The following is a 25,342-nucleotide window of genomic DNA, read 5'->3' on the forward strand; positions in this document are numbered from 1 at the left end:
CCTTTAACACAGAGGGATTCTTTGAGAATCATTTACGTTACCTTTCGATATTACTGTTTTGTTCAAGTATGTTACCCTTTTTGAGTGAGTGTGCCACTTATATTTTCCCAAAGAAGAGTCGGAATAAAAGAAATACTTTGTTATTACCTATTATTGTACATTTCACTTCACCTCCCTCAGTGCCCAGGAAGCTCCAGGCACACTGGCTTCCTTTTCTTTTCTCCAAACACTCAGGTTTTACTCTCTTTTAGGCACTTTACTCAATATTCCTCTCTTTCTAGAATTTTCTTCTCCCATTTGTCAATGGTGATAAGCTATTCTGGAAAAATATAGGTAAACACCGTATTAAAATGCAATCTCAAGATTCAAATTATGACACAATTATTCAGTTATCCTTTCTCTTCCTCACTCTTCAAAAGACTGCCTCTTGGGCCTCCCTGGTGGCGCAGTGGTTGAGAGTCCGCCTGCCGATGCAGGGGATACGGGTTCGTGCCCCGGTCTGGGAGTATCCCATATGCCGCGGAGCGGCTGGGCCCGTGGGCCATGGCCGCTGAGCCTGCGCGTCCGGAGCCTGTGCTCCGCAACGGGAGAGGCCACAGCGGTGAGAGGCCCGCATACCGCAAAAAGAAAAAAAAAAAAAAAAAAAAGACTGCCTCTTGTTTTCTTCACTGCAGTTCCCATAACTTGTTTTTATGTTTATTTCAGAATCCACTGCTACATTTATACCTTCATGAGGGAGCAATCATTTTAGCTTTATTCATCATTGTGATCTCTGGTTAATAAATTAATACAGTTGTTTTTATAATTGTTAATGTATTACTTTCTTTTATTGTAGGTTTATTTTGATATTCTGCTAGTTTGAACATTGAAAGTGATTTTTGACCATTTATTTCTTTCTCCTCTTCTTTTTTATTAACTAAAAAAAAAATAAAGCTACAGATTGTTCTTTGGTAAAATTTTGACTCTATCCCATGTCTATATTACTTATTACTAATTTCTCAATGACTGACATAAAATTTAATGAGGGGATTTTTAAAGTAGATTGTTCTTATTATTGATAATTTCTAAAGTATATAATTGTAATTTGGAAGAATTTTTAATTTATCTTTTTTTTTTTAAAGAGACTTTTCTACATTTCTGGTTCCTGAATTTTTTGTTGCAATTAATTATTAGTTTAAAAGGATAATTGGCCTTTACAATTTCTGCCCTTTGGAATCTACAGTATTTTTTACAGCTCAGTGTGTGATAAATATTTATGAACACTCTGTGAGTACTGAGGATATTATATACCCTCCGTGGGGTAAAAGCTTAGATATATATTTTCCAGATTTATTATTAATCTCTTCTATTAATACTCTTCAGATCTATTTTTGCTTCAGCTGTTTTTTTTTTTTTGCTGAAGATTCTTAATGCTTTCCTGCTCCATGCTGTTTCCTTGTATATCTAAATTGTTTTGCTTTATTGTGTTCAATATTTTGAACTACTTATGTCTACACTGTAGAGTTTACCCTGTATCATCAATCTTGATAATTTTAACCCTTCTGAACTAAATATCACTTGAATATAAATACTGTGATTCTTACATTATACTGTTTCCACTTAGCCTTAAAAGCTTTTTTGTACGTTTTATGTATAACTCTTCTAAAGAGTATACAGCAGAATTTCCTTTTTAAAGAAACATGAAGATGTTAGCCTATTAATAGGGAATCAACTTTAAATGATGAAAATTTTGATATGTTGGATTTTATTCCTTCATTTTCACTTATTCTTGCTGATTATAACTATTATTATTATTATTATTATTATTATTATTATTATTATTGCTAAATGGGCTAAGATTTCTTTATATCTTTTTCACTGGTAAATATTTTCTTTAAAACATTTTGATAATAAAGTATTGACATAATCTTGAAGTTTCAACTTTAAATTAAAGTTAACCAGTATATTTTTTATGAAAATAAACAACAATGTATGACAAATATGTATGTGTTATATTGTGATTCATAAATTTACACTAGAAAACTATTTTCTCTTTTATTACTGAAATTCAGGTCTTTTATCACAATGGGAAATATCCTGGTCATCCAACAATTGTTTCAGAATCAACATCTTGTAAGTCATCACTTAGCTATTTATTATATTTATATTAAATATATAGTAGCACTTAGCTTTATTATTTTACATTCCTACTCATGTTTAATTATTAAATGTTTATATTATATATTTTCCAAAAACATTATTTTAAGTTGTGTGTGCAAACAGATGTACAGGTGAACACCATATTAAAATATAATATCTTAAATTCAAATTAAGATATTAAATTATTAAAAGAGTTCATAAAATAATTCATAAAGGATTTATCTGCACAGACTAATATTATGGTTATGCTTACAGCATTTCTTCATGTTAGTAACAAGCATGTTTGTTTTGTGTATGTGTTAGAAATTGTCACCTTATTTTATTCTGTCCCTCAAGCATTTGCTTAGCAGAAGCAGGCATTGCATACAAATCTGTGCTGATTTACCCAACTAAGCTAGGATACACATTCCCTAATAACAGTATGGCTTTTTAATGTTTTGTCACTAATATTTTAAAATATTTTAATCAAAATAAAGGTCACTCTAGAAAAAAATCACTGAAATGAAGAAAGCCGTGTGTCACCTTCCTCCACTGGTTGTTCTGCTCTCCAAAATAACCACTTTTCAACATTTCTGTTTTCAATTCTCCTACAGTTTCCTCCATATATAAAAGCTATACTGTCTGCTGCTCTTTCTAGAGTTTTAGTGTTGCTTATTGATCTGAGCCTGTGGAGGAAGAAGACTTAGCACACTGCTTTAAGTTTTCTCTACTTGTTAGCTTTGTAAATTAAATTAAATTAAATTCAAAGCTCCCGGTGCAGTGTTACAAAGCACAGGCTGTTTCTGATGTCACCTTGCCACTTCATCTTTGTCAACTAACCACACGTGCACAATCATTAATGCTTCATTTTCCCAAATCTTTCCCAAGAGGGAAGATATAAAAGCAGCTTATTTTCCAAACTGCTTTACTAAGTCCCATACAAAGTTTTAGTTCTTTCTGCTCAGATTTATAAAATAAAAGCTCCTAATGTGAAATGCCAAACAAATTCAGCCAAGTATCTTTGACTTTATTTCCATATACTTTTCTTCTATAAGCCCTTACCATAACAACAACTTCATTCAGTTTTTCTGATTATGTAAATAATTTATAGCTACAGCATTTGTTCTTGGGGTCACAGACTCCACTGGACATTTCATACTCTTATCTTAATAAGCCAGGCCTGGCACCATTTCCCTCAGAGAAACACAGAGTGGGAAACACAGCCAGCAAGGGGGTCTGGCCAAGAAAATCCTGGTAGCATTGCCCACTGCAGTCCGGGGACTATGAACTCTTTGACCCTCTAGAGGCAATTGAGCTATAAGACTGAGGCCATATGTGTGGGAGTGACCCCGGCTTAGAAGACCCACGTATCTCTTATAATATTTCCACAGGCATATCTACCAGATGTGCCAACAGGGATGCGCCCAGTAACAAGATGTGCCAGGGGTTAGTGCATTCAGGGAAATCAAGGCCAGGACTTCCCACCAGGACACCATCATTCATACATAGACCTCCTGTCCAGATGCCTTTTGGAAATCAGGGATTGTGTTTACATTAGCAATGTTGCCTGGTGACACAGCTACTATCCCATCTTTATCAGATTTCTACTTCAGTGGAGCTAGAGGGTTATCCCATGCTCCTTTTTTCTCATAAAGTAGAAAAAGTATTAACTCTTTGCTAACAATAGCATTTTCATAAGAGATAAATAATGTCTTCACATTTTAATACTGTCTTAATTTTAAGACACATTTTAATGTCTTCACATTTTAATACTACTCCAGGGGAGGTCTTGGGTTTCGAATTGCAAAAGCACAACTGCTAGAAATGTATTACTGAGTTTCTCTGGTATCACATTCCATCATCTGTATTTTGACAACATTCCCAATTGAACTCCTGCGGTCCTTTTCTTCTGGAACTCTCTGACGGTACCATCATAAAATTTTCCTTTATCAGTTTCCCATTTTAAAATTGCTGTATTTGAATCTCATGGGTTTTTGTTTTGTTTTGTTTTGTTTTGTTTTAATTTTACTGGTTTATATCTTCTAGTGTAAGAATAAAATATTCTAATTTCTGCAGGCATGAAAATATCTCTATTCTATTCTAACATAATCAATATTTTGCTGTGGCATAGATTCTAAGTTTAAAACTATAGAATTTAAAGTATTTCTGTTTTGTTCCCCTGCATACAGTTATTCTTTCTAATGCCATCCTGCTTCTCATTCTTTTCGTATGTTCCCTCATTTTATTTTCTCTCTAGAACTTTTAGGATTTCCTCTTTATTCTTGGTCTTACATGGGTCATTTTCACTTATTTTCCTGGATGCTACTGGCTTTCATGACCTGGAGACTTGTATCTCTGGGAAGTTTTCTTTGTTCCACTGTCTTTTTGCAGTCTTTTTGGAGCTCGTCTTAGTCACATTTTGGAATCATTAGTTGATGTATTATTTTGACATCTGCCTTTTGTGTTGAGGGTTTCTTTGAGAGTTCCGTTCTCATGGGCAGTCTGACCATAGTTACAGTGACACAGGGGAGAAGGTGATTAGAAATTCTGTGGTCCTTACGGGGCCGTATTGACTGAGGAGATTCTCTGTGCTTTTACTGATTTATTTTCTCTGGCATCATTCATAATCTCCAGAAATGAGTCCACGATTAGTCCTCGTCTTAAGGTGGAGGGTGCGGGATGGTCCCTCAAGGGAGGGCACAGAGCCAGTGTCCAGCCATTCCACATGCAGACACTTGTTTTTCCTGCTTCACTTAAGTGCTGGGTTTCCTCCCTTCTCTACTCAGAGCCTGATTTTACCTCTAGACTCTTACCTCTTCCATTCAGTTTTTCCAAAGAGTAGCCTTGTGTCTCCTCCCTGTTGTGTCTTTCAAGAGATGCCTGATTTTTCTGTAAATAGACACTCGATTGTGCCATTTTGGTCTTTTGATTGGTTTCCACTGTCCATGGCACCTGGGAGCTTGAGGCCCAGGTGTTCTCGGGAAGGTGTGTGTCCCTCGTCACCACATGCTTCTCTGGTTGTGGCTTCCTCTCCTTTGCTTCCTACCTTCCAAAACTTGCCGAAATCTCTCAACCTCTGGCTCCCGTCTCCCATCCTGTCTGCCATCATGGATCTTCACCCTGGTCAGTGTTACAGGGGCTCCTAGAGAGAAGGGAGAAGAGCAAGTCTTAGGCCATGAGACATATTTGAAGCCTTGGTTGTTCTATTATTAATACATTTATGGAGGCACATCTGATGCTACATGATGTTTCTATAGAACCAACAGCCCTAATTAATTGCTATGGATTGCAATGTTCACTCAACATCATTTGGTGCGTTTTTTTGCAAAATGTCTAGTATGTGCTGCTGGCCTTCTCTTTTCCACTCGATAGATAGACATACATATAGACATAAATATAGATATAGATATAGACACAGACACGACACATATATAGGTATCCTCACCTCACCTTTCTAAAGAAGATCAAATCATACCCATTTTATAGATGAGAAAATTTAAACTCTGACAATTTAATCAGTTTGCCCGTGTTAAGAGTCAAAGAAATGTCAGAGCCAGGATGCAGACTCAGCTCTGACATCTGACAATCTCCATCTGAAATTAATTTTCTATGTTCCTGTTTTTATGAATTTCCAGTTAGAGACATCTGGAGCATGAGACACGCTGCTTGCACATCCGTTGGCCTGGCTGAGTCACTCCATCTTTCTGGTTGTAGGAGAAATGTCTCATGCACAGGAAGTCTTCCACGGACCTTATAGAAAATAGGTTCCCCTTACTTTCTTACCACTCTATTTTTTTCCTTTAAATATAAGGAAAATATATAATTATTTTATTTACCTGTCTAGCCTTTGTTTTCCCCCAAAGATAAGGAAAATTCCCTCAGAACTGGTACATTTTTATGCCCTATTTGCTGCCATATCCCCAGAGACCGTCACAGTTTTAGGACACGTAGCATTTGCTCAGTCAGTATGGGATGAAGAGGGGTACCAATCAATTAAGGCAATGATGGATGCTATAACAGATAAGCCCCCAAATCCCAGTCAAATAACAAAACATTTATTTCTTTTTTTTAAATTTAATTTTATTCGATGCCTATTATTTGAGAGACAGCATAGTGTCTTTTTTTTTTTAAAGACACCAATTGTACTTGAACATTTGTTACTTTTTTTTAAAATTTATTTATTTGCTTTTGGCTGTGTTGGGTCTTCGTTTCTGTGCAAGGGCTTTCTCTAGTTGTGGCAAGCGGGGGCCACTCTTCATCGCGGTGTGTGGGCCTCTCACTATCGCGGCCTCTCTTGTTGCGGAGCACAGGCTCCAGACGCGCAGGCTCAGTAGTTGTGGCTCACGGGCCTAGTTGCTCCGCGGCATGTGGAATCTTCCCAGACCAGGGCTCGAACCCGTGTCCCCTGCATTAGCAGACAGACTCTCAACCACTGCACCACCAGGGAAGCCCGGCATTTATTTCTTACTCCACAACAATTGGGGATGTTTGTGGGCATGTAGAGGGTGGGGTTCTGCTCCACACACCATTCAAAACTCCAGGCTGATACAGGGGCTGACCTCTCCCACACATGGCTTCTGAATTTGTGATGACAACCACCATCCAGCCAGCAGTTTGGAGAAGAGAGGTGGTGAAGGGTCTCTTCAGAGGGGGTAAGCACCAGACCCAGAAGAGACTTATGTGCCTTCTACCCTTATCTCAGTTACCTGGACACACTTAACAGAAAGGAGAGCTGGTCCAGAAGGAAGAGAAAAGAGGTGTGCTTAAGAGTCAGCCAGTGTCAGCCACAAGCAGGAAGGAAGGAAGCAAGGGAGGGGAGGAGGTTGTTGCTTCAACCACACTGAACTATACGGACTGTCTCCAGGCAAAATCACAGGGAGGTAATGTTTTGTATTAGTTTTCTCTTGCTGTCCAACAAATCACTGCATGCTCAGTGGCTTTACACCACACCTGTTCATTAGCTCACAATTCCGTAGGTCAGAATTCTGGCTCCATGTGACCAGGTCTTCCGCTCAAAGCTGAAATCTAGATGTTGGCCAGAATGAGTTTTTATCTGGAGAATATGCAGAAAAATATTTCCAAGATCATTCCAGGTTGACGGAGTCCTGTTTCTTGATGTTGTGGTACCGATGACCCGATTTCCTTGCGGGCTGCAGGCCAGGGCTTGCACTAACCTCCCAGAGGTCCCTTACGTTCTTTCCACCTGGCCTCCTCCATCTTCAGGCCAGAGCAGTGTGAGTGATCCTGGTGCTTCAGATCTCTGACTTCTGCTTTTAAAGAACTCATGATTAGTTTGGGCTCACCCAGAACAATTTCCATGTCTTCCAGTCCCAACTGACTCGATGCTTGAATTCTCTCTGCACAATCGCTTTGCAGCAGTACCTAGATTAGTATTTTCTGAAGTAACCAGGACCTGGAAATCTTGGGCACCATATCTTGGAATTCTGTTCACCATATATTTCCTTCAAAACACCCAGTCTTCTCAGCCTACCCCTGCCTAAAACGTACAATTTCTGTATTGCCTTAGAAACATGACTGAAGAGGGTTGAATTTGTTTCCTCACTGAAAATAGTAAGAGCACTAAGTCTCTCCCTATCTTCATGAACCATAGTCATGGTAGTGAACCCTGATGGACTGCCCCTCATCCCCTTGGGTCCTCCACTCCCTCTGTGTACAATGTCAATTTATAATCCATCATTATGGATTAACCATTAATCCATAATCTATAATCCATAATCACTCTCTTGCAATTACTCTTGAATCCCTTGATCCTGTCAACCAAAACCCCTGATGTAACAGTTTTCTTCTTTCTCTCCTGCATCATGATTTCCCCTCTGTGCTGGATGGATCTCATCAAGATGCAGTTGTTAAAAAAACAACAAAAGACAGCAACAACCACAATATTTCTTTTGACCCTATTTCCTCTTTGACTGCCACCCTATTTCTTTACCCCCTGCACCTCCTAACAGTAAAGCTCATTTCATCCTATTTCACTTGTGAGTCCCTTTGAAGGTTCCATCTTTCTCCTCCAACTTTTGAATACTGGAGTGTCTCAGGACTCAGTCTTGGGATTTCTTTCCTCTCTATCCAATTTTAATTTCCTGGTGAATTAGTTAATCTCATAGCTTTAAGTAACAGCTCTGTATTGAAGACTCTTAAATTAATGTCCAGTCCCAGCCCCTTTCTCGTGAGATTTATAGTAGGAGAGCCTCATATCTGCATATCCAGTTTCCTACTTGGCACCTCCACTTGGACATCTAATTGTTCTTTCAGACTCTCAAATCCAAAACTGAGCTTCTGTTCCCCTCAGAAGGCTGCTCTGCCCACAGCCTTCATGACCTCTGTTCACTATAGCACTGGATGACTACTTCCCCTAACTCCAGAGCCGTCAACCTCATCTGAACCACTGTCATATTTTGCCTGGGCTATGGCATTTTCAATAAGTGGTCGTAAGGATCTGTATAATGCACACCTTAGAGTTTGTTACTCCTCTACTCAAAATCCTGCAAGTGCTACACCTTTAACTCCAAAACCTGTGTAACTGGGAATTCCCTGGTAGTCCTGTGGTGAAGACTCTGCACTATCACTGCAGTGGGCCTGGGTTAGAACCCTGGTTGGGGAACTAAGATCCTACAAGGTATGCAGTGAAGCAAAAACAAAACAAAACAAAACAAAAAACAACAACAACAAAGCAATGTAACCTTAAAATGACTTACAAGGCCCTCTAACCTGACCCTCATCCTCCGCCGACTCCTGGCCATATTCTCAAATGGCATCTCCTGGGCCCATCTCTCCCTCCCTCCACTTCAGCCTCTCTGGATTCTGGATTCTTGCTGCTCCTTGGACACGGGGCATGCTCCTGCCCCCAGGCTCTCACCTAACTACACCTGTGCCTAGAACAAGCATCCATCAGTACCTCCTTAGCTAACTCCTTACCTTCCCAGTCTTTATCATCTTCCAGCCTACTTTACCATTTGCTTACTTATTGTGTATATTCTTAACTGTCTGTCTTACGTCCCAGAACATCAGTACCATGAGGACAGGGGTCTTTGTCTGTTTTGTTCTCTGAGACATCTTAAGTACCTAAATCAGTGTTTGACACACACTAAAGACTAAAAATACTTTGTGTGAATTGTGAATAATTAGTACTGATTATGCTCCAGGCATGGTGCTAAATGTTTACAGTGAATCAAACTCACTTAGCCTCATTTTAGGAATTAGGGATGGAGACACAAAGATAATAAAGATTTGGGCCAAGGTCCCAACTAGGAAGTGGTGGAGCTAAGTCTGGCTCCCTAATGCCTCTGTGGTACTTTACTGCACTTTCACTGCAGAAAAACAGTATGACCTACTTATTCAGGGCAAAGGATATTTCCAATACACTCTCTTTTCTCTGTCCTTCCTCCAAGAAAGGGTGTGATTTCACATTAAACCTTAGTGAAAATACATGTCAGGGTAAGTCTAATCCCAACTGTAGAATGAAATAATTTTGTCCCTTGGTTAACTGACTGTATACCTCAATGAGCAGGTTTATCTCTGTGGGGCAGAGACCTTTCTCATCCCCTTAAGAGGCTACCTACTTCTGCATATAAAGTTAAACTATAGGAGGTTCTCTCTGAGAATTGTAACTAGATTACCTCTTCGATCCCTTCAAAATGGAGTGACTGAAAGAAAGAGAATTAAATTTAAATGATAGTATCTCATAAAAGGACATTATTTGATAGGAAGGAAGATAATTGCTCTTCTATGCTCTATCGCTCTTAAAATATGAAATGTTTTATTGGTTCTGAACAATATAGGCAAGATTTACAAAATCAGGAATGTATTGTCTTTGATCTCATTCTAAAAATTGTATTTTTGAAAACTTCAGAAGAAATGAAAACGTTAAACTGTAAGGTGATTTTTTCAAAGAATCCAGCAAAATATTTGACATAATAAGCTCTCTTTATGTGTTCCTTTTCATTTCCAGATAATTCTAATGCACTGATCATATTTCTGGTATTTCTGATTATTGTGACATCAATAGCCCTGCTTGTTGTTCTCTATAAAATCTATGATCTGCAAAAGAAAAGATCCAGGTAAGAGTTGATTTTAAGATGAAAAAATAATAATAGTAGTAATAATGATGAAAACCCACCTATGAGGCCAGTTTGGAACCAATTAAGTGAAAAATGTGAATTCAGAGACGACAGCACAAAGTCCAGGACATCACTGACCTTTTGATCAAAGACTTTCACATGGTCTTATTGGTTTATATTAAATATTAATATTTTCTACATTCACTAATAATTGGATGGATTTCCTTTAATAATAACCAATGAAAGAATGTCTTTTCTTTTTGTACAAAGTGGTCAGAGAGATCTAGAAATGACAAAGAAGAGAAGTATCTAGGGAAGGATGTGCATTCCTCTGTCCAGGAACAACTACATTTTACAAAAACCAAGAGTTTCCAAATAAAATAATGTGGTCAGTTATCCGAGTTTGGCTGACCACCCGTAATTGGTTTCTTCCTCCCGACTTTTTCTCCCCCCCATCATCCCCTCCCATCCCCTGCCCTTTTCCTTTTTTTCTTCCCCACCTCCACTCCCTCCTTCCTTCAAGACATTCATTAAACATAAATTGATTGCCAACTTAATTCTATGTTTCTTAAGAGTATGCAAACTTACATTTCTTATTTTCACAGCAATTTAGATGAACAGCAGGAACTTGTTGAAAGGGGTAAGTATGCACATTTTTTACTAGTGATTATCCCCCTCCCATTTGAATCTACTCATTTGAAATAATAATTCAATATTTTAAAAAATCTAACCTGGACTTCCCCTGTGGATACAATGATGAAACTTAAGTTATGTGTTTATTCAACCAGCAAGGATCTATGCATTTCCCAGAGTATGCCAAATATTGTGCCAGCACTGAAAATACATCAGTGACAAGCCACAGACTCTGCTTTTAAAGGTTTAGAATCTAACAGAGGAAGAGAGACATGTGGACAAATATGACAGATTTGATAGATACCATCGTCGTGGACTGTGTGTGGTGTTATAGAAAAATGGAAGATGGAAAGCTGATTGTGGAGAAGGCAGTAATATGGGTCTTCTAAGATTGTGGGGAAACATTGAGGAAGGAGCAGATGGAAAGCCACACAAATGAGGAGTGCAAGTGTATGCACATCCCTGCAAGGGTGGGACACTGGCAGTTCCCACTAAAGGCACAATGATGGACATGACACAAGATTGCAATTTGACTTAGGAAATGAAAACATATTCCCTTTTTCTCTCTTAAAATCTTTTACAGTACTTCTTTCATTTCTCTTTAAAAATGTGATTTTTGGTCCATTTAAAGGGCAGGAGATAAAGAAGTTGATATCATGTTTATAATATAGGAAATGGTTTGTTTTTTTCATACTCAAGACAGGAAACATTTCAGAACTCCTCTATCTGGTTTTAATTTGTCTCGGAAGGGTTTCCCTCTGCCAGGGCAGGTCCCAAATCTATAAGCAGAAGCTTTTGGGCAGGTTCCTTGAAGCTCCCCAATAGGCTTTATTTTCCATTGCAGAGTCTTCCTGACACTGTATTTTATATTCCACTTGTTTATTAATCTTCCTCCCTTGTCTAGAATGTGGGCTCTGGGGCAGCAGGGAGGCTTTCCTTTCCCATTTAGTGCTTTATCCCCAGTACCTGGGTGGGCACGTGGATTAAATACGTGTCAATGAATAAGTTAAAGTGGGAGATAAATTGTCCTGAGGGTTAGTTTTTAGAGGTGGGCTGAGGGATGGATGAAGATCACAAGAGTGACAGGCACCTAAGACAGGAGGAGGACCGTTGCCAGGGGTCAAGGAGCATTTATCTCAAAGCTGACACTGATTGTTCCTTGGAGTGGTTAGAACTTACCCAAACTCCATAAAACCCTAAAGGTGGCCCTAGGTCAGAATGAATGAATGCCGGAAATCTCCAGCCACCCAAAGAAGCAACCATACATGGACAGTTTGATAGTTATGATTGGATAGAAAATTTCAATGGACAAAAAGATAAATGTACACCCCTAATGGACATCTTCTTTCTCCATCTAATAAATAGGGGAAATTAACATGAATACTGAAAAAATACTGTCAGATATACCTTGGATAGTAGGAGTTGTTCCAGTATTCATATACACTTACAGCTATTTACATTAATATGTATTTTGTTATTTAGTAAGTTATTTCACAAGCCTAACATATAATGAGTTTCACTCTGGTGGCATAAAATATTAACACAATCTGTTCACAGTCAACTCTAGAGATTATCACATTAAGATGAGTCCCGGGTATAGAGTATTCATCATATTCTCTTATTTATATGCTTACAGTATTTCACAAGTTAAAATAGATACAATAAAAAGAAAAAAAATACAATATAGATGAATATTGTTATTGCCATAAAATGCTTTTAATCCAACAAAAAAATGTATATATCCTCACGGTGGTGATATTTGGTCTGGAATCTGTTCATAAATAGAAAATGAGGAAGGACATTCTATGTAGAGAGAACAGTGTGTACAGAAACATGAGGACAAGAAAGTGTGTGATGCACTTGGAGAACATTCACGCCTAAGATGTAAAGCAAGTGTAGGAAACAGTGTGGTTGAGATGGGTCAGGTGAGATGATAAAAAGGGATCATATATCACATTAGACATTAAAACTTTAGCCTTTAGGCTATGGAGCACAAACAATAGTGTGAGGTTTTTTTTTCAACAAGCAGAGCTGCATGCTCGTATTTGTATTTCAGAAGATGAATTTGTGGCAGTTTAAAAGATAAATCAGCTTGGGGACAGGCTGGAGTCAGGGAGAGGAGTCGGGAAGATGTCCTTACGTGGATGAGGAGGCGTCCTGAGCGTGACCACAGGCAGAAAGGATGGAAAATACACGGCGACCTGTTGGATACGGGGACAGAGGGAGAAATCGTGGATCACCTGGAAGTTTCCGTCTTGAATGACTTTGTGAATGGTGGTCCTGTTTGCCAAGATTTGAGATACTAGAATAAAGGGAAAATTACTTTGAACATCTTGACTTTGAGGTCCCTATGGAATAACTGGGTGGAAAATCTGAGAATAAGAGGGAAATATTAATACAAAGGCCAGAAGGGGGCTGGAGCCCAAGATTTAGACGTCATAGGTTTACAGGTGAATCTTTATGTGTGAGTGAGATTTTCCAGGTGGAAAGTGTATGAGAAGGAAAAACACTAAGGACTGAATCCAAGGTATATGTTTAACGAAATTTGCATGAACAAGGGAAAGAGAGACATTAACACTAGTCATGAATCTTTACTACATTTAAAGATGATGAGAAGCAACTGATGATTGTGGAGCCCATCCATGCAGATGTTTTGTTGGAAACTTACAAGAGAAAGATTGCTGATGAAGGGAGACTCTTCCTGGCTGAATTCCAGGTGTGTGCTCTTCTCGATACATGATGAGAAAGTTTACTCTGTTATCAATGTAATTCACCTTAAATGTATTTTATAACCATTTGCCTTGATAGTTTATCCCACGTAATAGTGCAACGGAGTCAAAGCAGTTATTTATTAGCAGATATTTGCAGACCAGAAGATCATCATCATAAAACTAGTCAACATTTCAAGATAATGCTGCCTCGTTGTATGAATACTAGTTATGAAGCTGTATCTCGAAACGCATTTGGCTGATTTTGTCCTTGTGCTCTAGGTAATCATCCAAGTGTGTTTTTCAGTGAATTGTAAAGTGGCAGAGCAATAACTTCTAAATTTGCTCTCCCTCATGGGATTTATTTTCCAAGTAGCCTATCATTCATTTTTCTTAAAGAGTGTTTTTTGCATAATTCCTAATAATGTTCATTTCAATTACCATATGCAACTTGTTCATCAGTGTAAAGGAAATACGTTCCAGGAGGTGTCACTTGCTCAAAAGGATAAGCGGCAAGGGGAAATGGTTTTTCTTGAATGTGACCCAAAGGATCTTTGTGTCTTTCAGAGCATTCCGAGGGTATTTGGCAAGTTTTCTATCAAGGATGCTCGAAAACCCTTTAACCAGAATAAAAACCGCTATGTTGACATCCTTCCTTGTAAGTGCTCATCAAGAACTGGATTTCCATACATTTAGGCTACTTGATTATTCATGATTTCACTTATTTAATATTTCTTTTCTTTGAACAGATGATTATAACCGTGTTGAACTCTCTGACATAAACGGAGATGCAGGGTCCAACTATATCAATGCCAGCTATATTGATGTGAGTAAAAAATGCATAACAGCCAGATGGTTTTATATCTTCATCATATTGTCTCTGACCATTTTCATTTTTCTGGTATCTATGCATTCTGTTCAGTTCCTTCTTTGTCATGGCAAATTTTTATTTGTTTAAATTTTTTATTTTTTAAAAATTTTATTGGAGTATAGTTGATTTACACTGTTGTGTTAGTTTCAGGTGTACAACAAAGTGAATCAGTTATACATATATCCTCTCATGGAAAATTTTTAGAAATATTACTTGAAATGATTTGAAGGAAGTTCATAAATGCCATTGATATAAACAACAAAATCACTAATATTTGCAAGAATAGTTATTTATTATTTGTTATTGGTGCTAGGTAATATAGGATTTTTCTTTCCAAACAGAATGATAACTAAGAATTAAAATACTCTTGTACCTGTTATACGCTGGATATTATCTAAATTATCTATGTGTGTATTTCTCATAAGAGCCCCGTCTTTGCCCCTCACCATAGAGGAGAAAACTGGGAGGCTCTGGTTAATTTGGTACTTTTGCCCTTTTTCTTTTTTATTTATTTATTAATTTTTGTTTTTAGTAAATTTATTTATTTATTATTTTTGGCTGTGTTGGGTCTTCGTTGCTGCATGCGGGCTTTCTCTAGTTGCGGCGAGCAGGGGCTACTCTTCGTTGTGGTGCACGGGCTTCTCACTGCGGTGGCTTCTCTTGTTGCGGAGCACAGGCTCTAGGCTCGTGGGTTTCAGTAGTTGTGGCTCATGCACTTAGTAGTTGTGGCTCACAGGTTCTAGAGCACAGGCTCAGTATTTGTGGCTCACGGGCTTATTTTCTCTGTGGCATGTGGGATCTTCCCGGATCAGGTCTGGAACCCGTGTCCCCTACACTGGCAGGCGGATTCTTAACCACTGTGCCGCCAGGGAAGTCCCTGCCCTTTTTCAGTTAGTAACAGTCTGAGGATATAGTGCATGGTTAATTTATCTAAAATGTTTTAAAATGTAATTTATTAAACAATTGTTCAGTAAGTAATGCATCACATGAATTAAAAAAAATAATAAGCAGTATAAAAACACAGAGAGACAAAATTCCTCCTACTCAATCCACCATTTACCCAGTCCCTCCACCTACCTTAAAAGATAACCTCTATGTTTTTTCCTATTTATCCAGCGGGAGTTTTTTAATACACAAACAAGAAAACACCAACATTTGTTACCCTCTCCTTTATCCAAAAATGTTAACATAATGTTCACACTGTTCTGTATAGTGCTCCATTTATTTAAAATATATATCTTGGATACATAAAATATCATTGTAAAAGGCAGGGACTGGCAAGGTTTCTCTGTAAGGGGCCAGATAACAAATATTTGGGGTTTTGCAGGACATACCATCTCTGCCACAGCTACTCAGCTCTGAAGCCCAGTGACTACACTTCTATAAACTATACATAATGCAGCTGTTCTGTAAAACAAACTGCATTTACAAAATCAGGCCATGCTGATTTGACCCACAGGCTGTAGGTTGCTGGCTCTGAACACAGAACATTTCAACATTTTTCTTTAAATTTTTTAGAGTAATTCCTGGCATAGCTGCATTGTGATGTATTTAATCAGTTCCTATAGTAACAAGCGTTAAATATGGTTTCTAATCTACTATTACAAACAATGGTTTAATGAATAATCTTGACTCATATTATTTCTCAATGAGTTTCAGCATATCTGTAGGATAAATTCCTCAAAGAAGAACTGCCGGCTCAAAGAGAATATGCATTTGTAATTTTAAAAGACATTTCCAAATTGTCCTCCACTGGGGTTGTACCCGTATATGTTCCACCAGCAAAGTATGAGTGTTTATTTCCACACAGTCTGCCAAAACAGTGACTATTGAAAATTGTTTTTGACAATCAAACAGTTGACAAACTGTCTCATACTATCATCCATGCTGGTTTATGAGGTAATTTCAAATTTTTCTCACAGAAAAAACAATTGAAATTGAGGTTTAGTTTGTTTCTTTTGATCTACATGATTATATAAGCTTTCACAAACTTTCAGTGAAGAAAGTAAAATGTTCAAATTCTATCTATCTATTCATTTATTTATTTAGACAGTGTATTAATTCCCCAGAGTGGACATAAAAAAAATCACAAACTGAGTGACTTAAAACAAGAAAAATGTGTTATCTCACAGTTCTGGAGGCTGGAGGTCTGAAATTAAGGTGTGAGCAGAGCCATGCTTCCTCTGAAGGGTCTGGGGAAAAATCCTTCCTTGCCTCTTCCAACTTATAGTGGTTTCTGGCCATCCTTGGCGTTTCTTGGCTGGTAGCTGTATCACCCTGTTCTGTGGCTCTGTCATCACGTTGCCTTCTTCCCTGTGTGTCTCTGTGTCACTGTGTGTCCTTTCTCTTATAAAAGACACCAGTCATTGGATTTAGAGCCCATCTTCATCCAGTATGACCCCATCTTCCACAAAGACCCTATTTCCAAATAAGGTGACATTCTGAGATTCTGGGAGGACATGAGTTTTTTTGGGAACATTATTCAGTCCACTACACACAACTTATGTAAAATTATATAATAATGAAAAAAAACTTTTTTACTTGGATTGTTCATGAAACAATCATCTGCAACTTCTGTGTCCTTTTGTGAGATAGCTGATGATTTTCCAGAGCAAAATTCTTGACCTTAATGATTATGATAACTGTATAATAATAATAATAATAATAATACAACTTATTATACATTTGCTATTTATCAGTCATGAATTTAAGTACTTTACATATATTGATTCAATGAACTCTCACAAGAATTTAGGAATTGAGGAATTCCCAATTTTGCTAGTAGAAGCAAAGCTAAGATGTTTTTTTCTCAAGCAATCTGTCTAACCCTCTAACCTGTACAATGTCCTACTTCCCATCAACTTTGTTTGATGCATAAGAGTTTTTGTAGGGAGATTGGGATTGACATATATACACTAATATGTATAAAATAGATAACTAATAAGAACCTGCTGTATTAAAAGAAAAAAAAAGAACACACCCTCTCACCATACACAAAAATAAACTCAAAGTGGCTTAAAGACTTAAACATAAGACATGACATCAAAAACTCCTTTAAGGGAGCATAGGAAAAACGTTCTCTGACATAATTCATACCAATGTTTTCTTAGGTCAGTCTCCCAAGGCAGTAGAAATAAAAACAAATAAACAACAAAAAAAACCCAACAAAAAAAGTTTTTATATTTTTGTTTCATGTTGTCCCTGTAAATTCTATCCCAAGCAACACATACCTCTTGCCCTGACATGTGCTCTTGGTATCCACGATTCAATTTCTTGTTCATATGATATTCCAAAGGCTTGTTTACAGTGGCAACTAACACTTTCAAATGTGAGTTCATAGTCCAAAAATAATTACTAAGATTGTGTCATAATTTTGGCCTCTATTTTAACTGATTCTGTAGGTGACCACTGCAGGCCTTCACAATTAGCATTGAACAAATTTATTTGTGTATAGTGTCTTTTCCAAACAATAACTTGTTCCTCAAAGTAAAGTCATTGAGAGCAGATTTTATAAGGACTTAGATAGCCTCTAGGGAAAAAAAAAATTTTCTTTTCAAATAAATATGGTAATTATAGTATCGAGTTACACTTACTTTTCTCCAACAGACCTGGGAGCTCATGGAAAGAATATGTCTCCAGATTTTAGATAGGTACTTGACAGACTGTAGCCACTCAATGAATACTTGTTGAATAAATAAATGTATGAATAATACTATATCATGAAATAGAAGTTTCAAGAAGTTACTAAAATTAATCATGAATTATTGTGGCCCACGTGACTGAATTTCATCTAAGGGCAAAGGTTATCTCTCTGAAGGGCTTTTCTGATCACTGAGGTAAGTTTGAGGAATAGGAGATAATTTGGAAGAAACTAGCACAGTGTCTCACCTGTCTCTATTCCTTCTTTGCCTTGGTAACCAGAGTGGCGAAAGCAGACATTGTAGGTAATAAAATGAAAGTTATTGTATCTCTTATCTAGAGTGGCAGAAAAGGATTCTAGGCAATCAACGGTATATCCCAGCACTCGTTAAGAGGTAGAAGTATGGAGCTAACCTCAGGATGATTTATTGAAAGAAATTGAGTAAAAATCCCCAAAGTATCTCTATGGCTGGTAAGGAGGTTTGAATTCTGGCAGATGGTGCTATAAAGGTTGGCAGGATCTAAAATATAGGAGTGCCTGTATTATGCTTATAAATTGCTGCACCTTCCCACATGAAGATAAAGTCTATCTAGTTTTAAAAATTGTTTAGGGTATATAGCAAAGACCCATGAAGGTCATGAATATTGTTTGTAAATGTTGACTAACATATTTGACACAGTTAACTGCCATTGAGTTAATAAAACCCCCCTTTTAATTTGAAACTGCCCAGGGAAATACACAACCAAGAAATGGCAGATCTAAGGCAACTTCCCTATCTCACACTTTTGCATGTAAATATATAACTGAGTGCTCAGTAAATGATATACCTCTGTGTGTGTTTTGAACAGGGTTTCAAAGAACCCAGGAAATACATTGCTGCACAAGGTAATTTACCTGAAAGTCCAACATTCTTTTTGAAAAATTATTTTATAGCACTTTAAAGAAGATATTTCTTACCAGTTTTTATTTGTTTACCCCCTAGGTCCCAGGGATGAAACTGTTGATGATTTCTGGAGGATGATCTGGGAACAGAAAGCCACGGTTATTGTCATGGTCACTCGATGTGAAGAAGGGAACAAGGTAAGGAGCCAGAAGGTTCATAGGGTGAAGGTCCAGGACTCACAGGGTGGAGGCTGGATGTTAGGAAAAGACAGTGTTGAACTGTATTTTGAAAAGTCACATATGTATGTGCTTGATGACAAAACAGATCATTCTCTGTTTGAATTAGTATAACACTTGATTTAAAATTTCATACTTGTAGAAAAATTAAATATGCACATATATAAATATTTGTATATAAGTATAAAATTTAAATGTTTCTGTTTCATTGCTGTACTTCTATGTGATTCCTAGTTTGTTGCAGTATTATTTTAAGTTCAGTACCCTTCTGTGGGCTGATTTCACAAGTACTTGTTAATACTTGAAACACACAGACCTTGGGCAGATAGGTGAAAATTCATGTAATGTGACTTTAGGAAGGGTGAAATCCTCCCCATCCCCCAGCCTGAAATTAACCGCACATAACCACACCATTTCTGCTGACCACCAAACACGTCCCCATTTAATATTCAGCTAAGCCTGGGAAAATCATCCTTCTTCTGCTGGGTCGTATGAAGGAAATACTTCAGGGCACTTAATGGGAAATGGAATACTTTCCAAGCATCACAGTTTATGGGAGACTATAAAAATGTCTTGAGACTTTCAAAGAATACATTTTTGTTTCTTTTGTTTTACAAAGAATGTTTAATAAACAAATCCATTTACATGAAAAACTGGAATCATTAATGATTTTTTAAAATATAGAACAAGTGTGCATTATACTGGCCGTTGATGGAAGAGGGCAGCCGGGTTTTTGGAGATGTGATTGTAGAGATCAATGAGCACAAAAGATGCCCGGATTACATCATTCAGAAGTTGACCATTTCAAATGTGAGTTTGCTTTATGACATAATTTTAATTTTCATCCTGTTTGTCTAAAAACATAATTATGGAATATTAAATGTGAGACATTGAAATATATCTGGAAATTTATTTTTTTAATGAACTGCAGGAGGAAGAGTTGGGTTAGAACAATAACACAAGCCAACAGGGTCAAGTTAAGTCACTAGTGAAAATAGTGTTTGTCCACATCAAATCAAAAGTGTTTATAATGCTGTGACCCTTGAAGTATAAAAAGCTCATCAATTGTGTTAAATGAATGACTGCATTATTGAATGAATGATAAAATGGTCCCTCATCTCAATGGGTTTATTACCATTATGGAAAATATATACAAATGGCACAGAGACTACTGTAAGAAGTTTAAAGTTCTAACTCTGTAGGTGAGATAAAATGTTTAGTTCCGAAAAGAAAATTGTCAGTGTGGCCTTAAATAATAGTTAAAATGGTGGTCTTCTCACATATTATATGATTCTGCTCATATGAAAAGTCTACAATAGTCAAATTTATAGAGACAGAAAGTTGGTTAGTGATTGCTTGGGACTGAGGTGGGTGGAGCAGGAATAGAGGTGACTGCTAATCTGTATGGGTTTATTTTGGGGGGGTATGAAAATGCCCTATAATTAGCCAGTGATGATGGTTTACAACTCTGTGAATATAATGAAAACATTTGCACTTTAAAGAAATGTGAAAATATCTTAATAAAGATGTTAAAATATGGAAGTCTTTATAGATAAGGTTGAAATTTTCTCTGAATTCCATTTATTGGAGATTTTCTCAGTAATCTAAATTGTATTTCCATATGATCCAGATACATTTTGTGAAAGAAAAATATACCAGTTGCCTATTTCTCCCAAGGCCTTCTAAAGCCCTGTGGCATCACTAACAACTATGTCCTTGGAAGGCTGTGGAACAATCCTACCAGTGGTTCATGGCCAAAGACATGATGCACTAAAGCCAGGAATGTAGAGGCCAATACCATTCTGGTTATGTTGATTAGTCTGACATTACTATTCTTCATTAACTCAGTTATTTCCTATCTGAAAATTAGAACCAACCAAGTTTGTTTGTTTGTTTATTTGTTTCTTCTATTATCTAAATGTAGGTAGTTCTTCATACTTGGTCAGAGAATTATGAGTTATGCATCTTCTAGTGCTTACCTTGAAACTGGGAGAAACATGAGCTGTAATCTGGAGCTGACTTTCCTCAGTTCTCTCTCTACAGTCGAGCTGACACTTCTAATATGAGAAATATAGTATTAATCAAATAATTAATCAGACTTTCTTCATATGACAATAGTCCTGTTTGTCTTCCTACCAAGCAGAAGTATTTCAAACAGCTGTGAGAATGGCTTTTACTTTGTATCTTTTCACACCCACCCACCAATACCCTTGTTTTGTGTGTTTTTGTGTTTTTATTTTGTTTGTTTGTTTGTTTTTGGCTTGGCAGCATGAAAGTTCCTAGTGGTTTCAGCTACACTTAACCATATGTTACTTACCTTCCTGGTAAGTAATTGCTTACTGGTTGGTGCATGCCAGTCCTGCTTGATGTCTCAATTCCTAGTTATTCATTGGAAAGGAGTTTAATCATGAATGAAAAAGAACTTGTACGAGGAGTTTTTTGTACTGTTCCTCCCTTCCACTTACTTATGTCCCATGGTTTGCATTGAGAAAAAAAAAAATCATCTAAAAAATATATTATCCCCTGGCTAGAGAAAAGAAAAAGCAACTGGAAGAGAAGTGACCCACATTCAGTTCACCAGCTGGCCAGACCATGGGGTCCCTGAAGACCCTCACCTGCTCCTCAAGCTGCGCAGGAGAGTGAATGCTTTCAGCAACTTCTTCAGTGGCCCTGTCGTGGTGCACTGCAGGTAAATAAAGACCCCCACCAAAAGCACAAGGACCATTCAAATTTTCACTCCTTGGGATGTTAGGGCCACCCTCCCCTTTGGCAATTGCTACTTTGAGAAACAATCTATGAGGAGAAACTGACATTGTTTACCCTGCTTCACCCTTGCTGGCTTTTCCATTAGTTTTCCTGCCATGATCAATCATACCTTCAACCTTTTCATTTGTTTTGTCAGTGCTGGTGTTGGACGCACAGGCACCTATATTGGAATTGATGCCATGTTAGAAGGCCTGGAGGCAGAGAGCAAGGTGGATGTCTATGGCTATGTCGTCAAGCTAAGGCGACAGAGATGCCTGATGGTTCAGGTGGAGGTATGTTCCAGGCTACAGTCACTATCTTTATTTATGCCTTTTGATTTAAATCTTTTTTTGTGGTGGGAGTAGTGATCTTAAAGGAAATCCAAATTCTTCTCAACCTCGAACAGTGGGTGAAAATATTTTTTCTTTTAATTTCCTGAAAAATAAAGCACCAATTGCAGTTAGAAGCATTTTGCATTAGTGGCTGAGAGTACTGTGGAAGGAGGATGACTGTAAAATGTATTTAAAAAAATAATGAAATAGCACTTACACATATCAGATTGGGAAAATTTTTAAAATGCCAAAACCCAGTTTGACGGCATCTCATAAAATTAAAACTGGGGAGACAAGAATAGGACGGTACAGTGGTTAAGAGCCTGGCTTTGGGAACTAGATGTAGTAGTTTCAAATCGTGCTTGTTATTCTTAATATTGTGCACTATTTTACCCGTGTTTAATGTCCCTGTGCCTCAGTTAAGTCATATGTAAAATGGAGATAATGATAGTATTTACCTTACAGAGTTAAGACACAAAGGGTAACCCAAGTAAGCACTTAGACAAGCTCTTGGAAGATGCATGTAGTCAGTAATTGTAAGCAATGGTTATTATCAAAATTGTCTGCATTTGACCCAGCAATTCTACATGTATGTATATAACCGAGAGAAGCATTTGCAAATGTGTGCAACTAGAAACATGTTCAAGAATGTTCATTGTGTTCAGCATTGTTAGAATAACAAAAAAAATGGAAAACCTTAAATATATATCAATATGGGAATGAACAAACAGAATGTGGACATATGGAACCTTTGTAAACACATGCTCTGCTGCGATTGACAGGGATAATCTAGGTCTATAGCTCTCTGTGTAGGTAGATGCTCAGATGAAAACAATGAGTGAATATAGTCACCAGATGAAACGTATACAATTCAATTTATGTCATTGTTAAGAAAGGACACGAAAATGTACAATGTTATAAATACATAGATATTAGTGTAGAAGTATGAAAACAGATCGTACACAAGGAAAAAAAAAAAGAAATTATTTCCTGTGGAAAAACACAATAGAGGGGAAGGATACTATAGCCAAACTCAGGGGACTAGAGGTGGTGTTAAAGAGGCTTGACTTTTATCAGAAATATGTCATTTATTTAAAAATGGTGGATTCAAATATGATAAAAGGTTAGGAGCTGTTAAATATGGGTTTGGCCTATTGTGCTTTTTAGAATAATTTTCTCTATTAAAAGGTCCTAGGAAACTCTTTTAAAAAATGTGTTCTATGGAATATCAACCTGTTTTTTTTCCCCAGTTATAGTGTGAAACTTATTATAGTTTTATATATTAGTAATTTAACTTACTGACTCAATACTAGTCACAGAAGGAAGTAACAGATAATGTTTTTTAACTGTTAGGAATGAGATATAAGTTATGCCCTACCTTGTAGATGCCTCATCTATTTACCAAGCTATATTTTTTTTTTTTCTGGAAAAAAAATCTGAGATGGAATTTGCTTAGATCCCATAGAACCATGAGAGCTAAATTCCAGATTACTTAAATTTTACAGATATCAGTTTTCTTCTCCATACATTGTCTCCATATGAGCAAAATTATGGGAATATAGAATTTATTTAAATGTGATTTATAGAACTTTAAGTTATCAATTAATTATCTATATTATTCCCTGAAATTGTAGGCACAGTACATCTTGATCCATCAGGCCTTGGTGGAATACAATCAGTTTGGGGAAACAGAAGTGAGCTTGTCTGAGTTACATCCATATCTGTCTAACATGAAGAAAAGAGATCCACCCAGTGAGCCTTCCCCACTGGAGGCTGAATTCCAGGTAACAATAATGATAACAAGAGCACCATTACAGATAACTTGAACCTCTGTCTCTCTTTTCCAGTGCTGTCCTAGGTACTTGACATAGTTCTTGTATTTGGGCCTTGCCATGAAATGGCAAGAGATGAGAGAACTAAGACACACAGAGTTTAAGAGAAATGCCTGAAAGCACACAGCTATTCCATAGGAAACTTGTTTAAACCAAGAAATCTGATTCTACAGCCAATATTTTAACCATTCTTCATTAAGTTGGTATAAAATAAAGTGTCAGAATAATAGTATATGGCCACAAAATTGGCCCGCCAAAGGCAATGTAGCATCTCACCTTTAAAAACTACATCTGGTTTTGGTTTGTAAAGGAAATAGTTAGAGGAGTTTATGACCACTTAGGAACATGAACTGACTGGAGAGGGTAGACAGAAACTAAAGGATAAATATTTGTGTCCTAACCTATTTATCAGGCAGTTACTCTGAAAACTAACCTAAGATGTAGCTCACTGTGATTTCAGAGAGTTGGCATAGCTATCTCCAAATTGCTCAGTTGTCAAAAAAATGTTTTGTAACTTTTCTCTTTCACCTATGATTTTCAGTTTATTGAATCTTTCCGTAAACTACCAAACTGGTCAATTCAGAGAGTTTCACAGCAAGACCAGGAACGTGCTTTTAATCAGATGCAGAATCGTTCAATATTTTGGATCAGAGTGGGGCTGGAGTGGGAGTGGAGCTTGCGCTAATCACCATGATGGAAAAGCTAGTAGGCTACCGGCATGGTCTTCGATAGAAGGGTGTTTTCTTATTCTTGCTCTTTTAGCTGATAAATTGACTGCCTTTAATACACTAACCCCACTATACTGCATATAGACAGACACTGTTTAAAACACTTATACATTTAATTTAAACATTCACATGTAAGGTCACTTAAAAAAAAAGGGTAAATTCTTTGGCTGAACAAATGTGATTGAGTCTGTGCTCTGTACCGAGTACAATTCTAGGCACAAGAATCAAAGTGATTTGTATGCGGTCATGGGGAGTGGGTGTGATCCAGACAGGTAGTGACCACAGCTCTCATAGAAACAGTGAAATTATTCCATCTGAGCAGAAAGGGAGACAGAAAATGAGGGTAGAGATGGAGGTTGGTTTGTAGATTAGTGACGGGAAGTTGAGGCAGTTCTTGTCTAATTGCCTTATTTTTCTCAAGAGAATACGAAGTAAGATTGTTGCTTGGGAGTTTAGGGGGACAGAAGTGAGTAGGGCAAAGAAGGGCTTATGCTTGAGAAAGAGAAAAGCATATGAAATAGTTCTGTCAAAGTAGGAA

The 25,342-nt window shown here is 37.3% G+C and overlaps 1 protein-coding gene across 4 annotated transcripts in view; it reads left to right on the forward strand.

Moving 5' to 3' along the window:
* Positions 1 to 25,342, forward strand: part of PTPRC (protein tyrosine phosphatase receptor type C) — a 124,941-nt gene that overhangs the window by 88,491 nt on the left and 11,108 nt on the right. For all 4 annotated transcript variants that reach the window (XM_082612987.1, XM_082612988.1, XM_082612989.1 and 1 more), the window contains 12 exons: positions 2,052 to 2,112; positions 10,088 to 10,196; positions 10,802 to 10,836; positions 13,436 to 13,545; positions 14,105 to 14,195; positions 14,287 to 14,363; positions 18,897 to 18,933; positions 19,031 to 19,128; positions 19,852 to 19,977; positions 21,699 to 21,856; positions 22,070 to 22,205; positions 23,879 to 24,028. In XM_082612987.1, coding sequence (XP_082469113.1) covers positions 2,052 to 2,112; positions 10,088 to 10,196; positions 10,802 to 10,836; positions 13,436 to 13,545; positions 14,105 to 14,195; positions 14,287 to 14,363; positions 18,897 to 18,933; positions 19,031 to 19,128; positions 19,852 to 19,977; positions 21,699 to 21,856; positions 22,070 to 22,205; positions 23,879 to 24,028 — 1,188 coding nt within the window. The remainder of the gene's footprint in view (positions 1 to 2,051; positions 2,113 to 10,087; positions 10,197 to 10,801; positions 10,837 to 13,435; positions 13,546 to 14,104; positions 14,196 to 14,286; positions 14,364 to 18,896; positions 18,934 to 19,030; positions 19,129 to 19,851; positions 19,978 to 21,698; positions 21,857 to 22,069; positions 22,206 to 23,878; positions 24,029 to 25,342) is intronic.

The sequence above is a fragment of the Mesoplodon mirus genome (genome assembly GCF_964341445.2).
Source record: "Mesoplodon mirus genome assembly, chromosome: 3".
NCBI classification, from domain to species: Eukaryota; Metazoa; Chordata; class Mammalia; order Artiodactyla; family Ziphiidae; genus Mesoplodon; species Mesoplodon mirus.